Source organism: Lolium rigidum, chromosome 6 (genome assembly GCF_022539505.1).
Source record: "Lolium rigidum isolate FL_2022 chromosome 6, APGP_CSIRO_Lrig_0.1, whole genome shotgun sequence".
NCBI lineage: Eukaryota > Viridiplantae > Streptophyta > Magnoliopsida > Poales > Poaceae > Lolium > Lolium rigidum.
The window spans coordinates 67530589-67535686 of NC_061513.1; the positions used below are offsets into that span (position 1 = coordinate 67530589).

A 5098-nucleotide genomic window follows, 5' to 3' on the forward strand; every position below is an offset into this window, starting at 1 on the left:
TCACTGTATAAAGCCAACACCATCCTGATCATTGGAAAGGAGTCATCTAGGTTAATAAAATCATGGAACTTGGCCAAATTGATAAGGAAAATAAGACTCCGGAGCTTACATCCTTAATATAAAACTTCTCTTTTGTGTTCAGGGGAGGGTGCACCCACTCAGAAGTATGTACAGAAAGCACATCGTTATCCTGCTCGGAGGAGAACCCTGCTTCTTGTGCTGTAAAAAGCAATCTAATAAGTGTGCAGGAAACTAGATACAATTACAAAAGACACACAAGACTATAGAGGAAGAAACCCCTCAGCTTGTCCTTCAGGAGGTGGTGAGGCTCAAACCGATCTGGCTAGGGGCCTACCTGGATACACTAGCCAGTTCGCTCAGAGAGACTTCTTAAAATTTGGAACTATAGAAGTGTGTTCACTAACCTAAATCTTGCAACTTTATCCTGTGTGTAACAAGTGTCTGTAACAACACAAATTCAAAATGCTTTTAGAACATTATGCATAATCACCTGGCAACATCTAGATATGTGCACAGCGATGTTTCAGAATTTATATAATCAGATCAAAATAACTATTGAGTAAGAAAATAATGGAATATACCTGCCATGCTGATGGCATGTATTCACGACATGAACTATTTTTTTCTTCCTCCCGTTTTGAGTATCTCGAAGCTGTTGAATCGTCTAGCATGTATTTTGAAGAACCCCTAAATTCCATTAAAAGGACTATATTTTAGGTCTCCATATTTTTTGACCGAAATTCATGCTTCCATCTTTATACTGTAACACTAATATAATGAGCACACAACCCTACCAGTGCAGAGGACGATGGGTTTTTTTTTGTGTGGTGAGAAACATGTTGATTTTGAACAAACCAAATGCATAGTCCCAACCAAAACAAAACATTGAAAAAGAAGAGTGTTACAAGAAATAAACTGTACTGATTGAAACAATGCTAGCAACTTACAAGGAGAGATTTAATCTCTCTGTACAAATGGACATACCTAGATAATACCGTTTCAGTGTTTTATGATGGGAGTAAAACTATATATTGTGAACGATTACGTATCTTAAAAAATAGATGAAAAATATTGAACATTAAAATATCCGCTCTCAGCTTCCCAGTTATATTGTCCCAGTTCATTAAGCCTCCCAAGTAAGAAAAAGGCACAACAGAAAAAAAATAAACACAGATTTTGCTACTTTATCATTGTTGACATGGAAGGGGCAGTAAGCCAACCGAGTCATAACTCAAAAAACTGTTGGCTCAAATTTTAGGTTCTGAAAAGAGGAAAGGGGCACTAAAGTTATCCTGGAAGCAAATTCTTTTACTAAAACGTTTTTAGACGATAAGGAACTATGAGTTTTTCTTTATATACTACAACATTATGACTTAGGTTGCAATTCCTTTACTTGAACGTTTTTAGACGGTAAGGAACAGTGGGTTTTTGGCTATATAGTGCAACATGTTGAATTAGGTTAGGTCACACTGTAAGGTGAACAAACTGAAACTTTGGCTATTTTTCTACGTAAGGTGAACAAACCGTAAGGAACAATGGGTTTTGGCTATTTTTCTCCGTTTTTCCATAGTCATGTCACAGTAATGTTTTAGAGAATGAATACACTATGTCATACCTTACTATTGAACATGTTGCAGGTTTCACGTCACAGGTTTTGACAATTCAGTACAAGAAATGTAAAATTTCAATATTTTAGAATTTAAGTTAGCTAAGAAGTTCAACCTCCACAAATGATAAAGTGCGCAGTGTGTAATATACAAGCATGATTCAGTTTGGTACATTCATAGTCCTAGGTTCCTAACATCTACAGTAATCTTTGCATTTGCACAACAGCAACAGACACAGATTTATACATTCTGACAATGTTTAGTGACAATAGATTACCTTTGGAAGTCGTTTGATGCTGTGATTCCTTCACCATAAGTAGGTGCCTTTGTGACCAACACCAAAACAGGTTGAAGTTGCAAAAACTTGCGTATCTCTTGGACAACATTTTCAGTGATGCTTTGAAATGATATAGTTGTCCTGCAAATATATATAACTATATTAGTTTGAAAGAATAGTCAAGACGCAGAGGCAGAGAGATGTTACTAAGGAACTGAAAAATGGGATTGTTTCAACCACAAATGGAATTAGTGTTTTTTCCAGCATAGAGACATGATTCCTAAAAATGTGCATGAAGCAGTGACCAGTGAGCCACCATTGCACTAATAAACTACACATCAATAATTATGTGAGCAAGCTTTTGTACTGTGCCTGACACTCATAACACACTTCTAAATGTAAATATGGTGAGTAGTTTCCTATTTCTGCTCTAGAAAAAATGGGGATGTTTCCAGCGGCGACATCCTTTTGACTTGGTTCATACGCACTATGAGTCTATGATAACTATATATCCATGATCTGGCAATCTACATTGTTGGTATCGTTCTACTAGTTTTCTTGTTCAAAGGAAAATGGCATGTACACTGTATTTTGTATTTTCTTATAATGCTTTCTTTCCGCACTTATGACACGAGATGGATAAATTGGTTGAAAGTGTAGGTTCTCTTATTTATTTATTTATTTATTTATTATTACACCTAACAGGTAGCTAACTGCATATGATCTGTTTTCTTGCTAGTGTGTATATGCCTGTTATATTTTATGTTTAGTTCCTATAGAAAATGACTATCTTTATGTACAGTTCTACTCTTCAGTGGCCTATAGATAAAGCCTTTCTGAATAATCGCAGACATGAAGCAATACTGCAATAACCAAATCAAAATCCATGCCAAATCATGTTTTATGAAGGCATGCACATGATAAGATCAGGAGGCTATGATACTAGTATTGTGTGTAACGTTTGTTGCAATTACCCTTTACTCTCTGTGGTAGGTTGTGGAGCACGATCTATCCAGTAGAAAGCACCAATGCTGTAAAAGGGGAAACACTACAAAACAATTAGCCAGCGACGTGATTGGAAATTACAGAAGAGAGGGGGAGTAGCAAACATGGTTCTGCAAAATGGGGCATAACTTTACAATAAAAATTTAAAGTATATTAGGAGAGACATCAATTTGATATGATAGCTATAACTTTATTAGGATCAGGTAGAACAAAACTGGATAAGTTCCTGCGAAACCAGAAAAGGGATACCTGTCTAACAGAAGGAAATATATACCGATACCAAAAACTTTGCTCCTTGCTTCAGATTGAGAATTTAGACTCTGTAAAGTCAACAACAAGAGATGAGAAAATGCATCTAATCTTCAGTATACATTAAGATATAGCTAATCTATGCATGGTACACTTCCTAGCCTGTTGCAAGAAACAAGCAGGTCAACAGTTTTCTCTAGCTACCAACGGAACCTTTTGCCTTATCGCTTGTCATGCAACGTGAATAAACAAAGTAATCCAACAAGTTACTTCCGATTTCAAAGGATCAGACTTTTATATGTTTCAATGTACTTCTGGATCAAATATAGGAACATACAACAGAGATATGTGTATGCCACAAGAGTAGTGATGTGCTCAGATATATGCCACAAACATAGGGAACTCGCCTTCAAAGCAGCTATAAGCTCGGAACTATTGTAACACCGTACATACAGGAACCGCTTCATGCAGTCAGAAAACAGTGTGTCTTGAAAAGAATGGAATTTATCTTTTGAGACATCCTTTTCAAAGTCTTCACTTGGTGGATGTGCTGAACCTGCAAAATGTAAGAGAAATGAAGACAGCAAGAATAGAAAGAACTAATGCCATCTATAGCACATCTCTGTTCCATGATTATTGAGCCTTATGTTATGTAGATATATGAGCATAGAGAAACCTAAAGAGATTGTCACAGATTTCAACAACCACCACTGATAGTACAACATAGAAACAATGCACATAGACCCATTTCAACTCCAGCTCCACGAGCAGAAGACAGCACAGCAAGTCAGTTCACTCTACACACTATTATAGGCAATATGCAGATTACTATTTTTTGGCCAGGAAGGATTACTATATTTAGCTTGCTCTAAATTGCATAAGAAGCATGAAATTGACAAATGGCAATGGAAAATTAACCATGTAAGTAAAACGTACCGCAACCCTGCGTGATGCGCTTCCTCAGAATTTGAGCCAGCCGCAGCACATCAAATCGGCAGTCCAAGTCGATGTACATGACTGCTTTCCCCAGGCCCCCGAAATAGACGCCTTCCCACTCCTTCGGTAATATGCATTGCACTGCAGCCTAGCATAAAAACAATCACCCACTGAACTGAGGTTTTTCTTGCAGATCGCAGCCTAGCATAAAAGCATTTCTTATAGTGTTAAAAAGTGTGCTAGTTCCCTTCCAATGGTGTGAACCAAAAGTTATTATTTCTTTCTTCTCTCCTCCAGATATGTTTGAGCAATGTCAACAATCTATACAAAATCTCCGATGATTCCCCAAATCTTAGATATACTTGGCGCTACATGTGTATATTACAGTTATGGTGGTACAGTGATTTCATTCTAAATTGAGACTATACACGCATTTGCCCTATAAGCACACAACTTCGCAAAAAATACTATTCAACGGTCAAAATTTGCGGTGAAGTGATCTACAGTAGTATTACAGTTCGTATAGCTTTAAGTGTGTGAACTCCTGCAAGTGCCCAACGTACTACCCCAATACTTGACGCCATATGCAAAAAAAAAATTGGGGGAAAATCGTGTAAGCGCTGGAGTTTCGCTTACCATGAGGAGCAGCTGGGACTTGCCGGAGTTGGACGGACCAGCGATCTCGACAACATTGCCCGGGCGGAGCGGCGCGCGGTGGAGCGGCGGCGGGAGGAGGATGGGGGGCCGCGTGGAGAGGGAGCGGGAGAGAAAGGCCGCCGCCGTCTCGTCAACGGCGAGCCATTCGCGGGGGCCACAACCTGCATCTCCGGCCATGGCTAGGGTTCTGGAGCTCCGGTCCCCTCCTTTCCACCGGATATTTTCGATGCTTTTTTGGGTGGCCGGCTCGATCGAGTTTGGCGCCACCGTAGCTTGTGAGTTTTGTGTTTGCGCGCGCTAGGCAATGGCAGGTGGCCAACGGGCTGGCCTGGGCACGGCACGGCCC

The 5098-nt window shown here is 39.3% G+C and overlaps 1 protein-coding gene across 1 annotated transcript; it reads right to left on the reverse strand.

Moving 5' to 3' along the window:
* LOC124662737 (DNA repair protein XRCC2 homolog) lies at nt 1-4929 on the reverse strand. The gene is made up of 10 exons (XM_047200538.1): nt 4732-4929; nt 4096-4243; nt 3567-3715; nt 3160-3230; nt 2880-2936; nt 1906-2046; nt 603-708; nt 426-462; nt 110-219; nt 1-24 (listed from the first exon to the last, which is right to left on the reverse strand). The coding sequence occupies exons 1-10, from the start codon at nt 4927-4929 to the stop codon at nt 1-3; spliced, it is 1041 nt and encodes a 346-aa protein (XP_047056494.1).
* Between the last annotated feature and the right edge of the window lie 169 nt (nt 4930-5098).

What these genes read in the sequence shown, in the direction of transcription:
- LOC124662737 (XM_047200538.1), bottom strand. Translation starts at nt 4,929, where the DNA reads ATGGCCGGAGATGCAGGTTGTGGCCCCCGCGAATGGCTCGCCGTTGAC. An exon ending in AGCTTATAGCTGCTTTGAAG is followed by an intron (nt 3,231 to 3,566) that starts GCGAGTTCCCTA and finishes TTGACTTTACAG; the next exon opens with AGTCTAAATTCTCAATCTGA. An exon ending in GATAAAGTTGCAAGATTTAG is followed by an intron (nt 220 to 425) that starts GTTAGTGAACAC and finishes TGCTTTTTACAG; the next exon opens with CACAAGAAGCAGGGTTCTCC.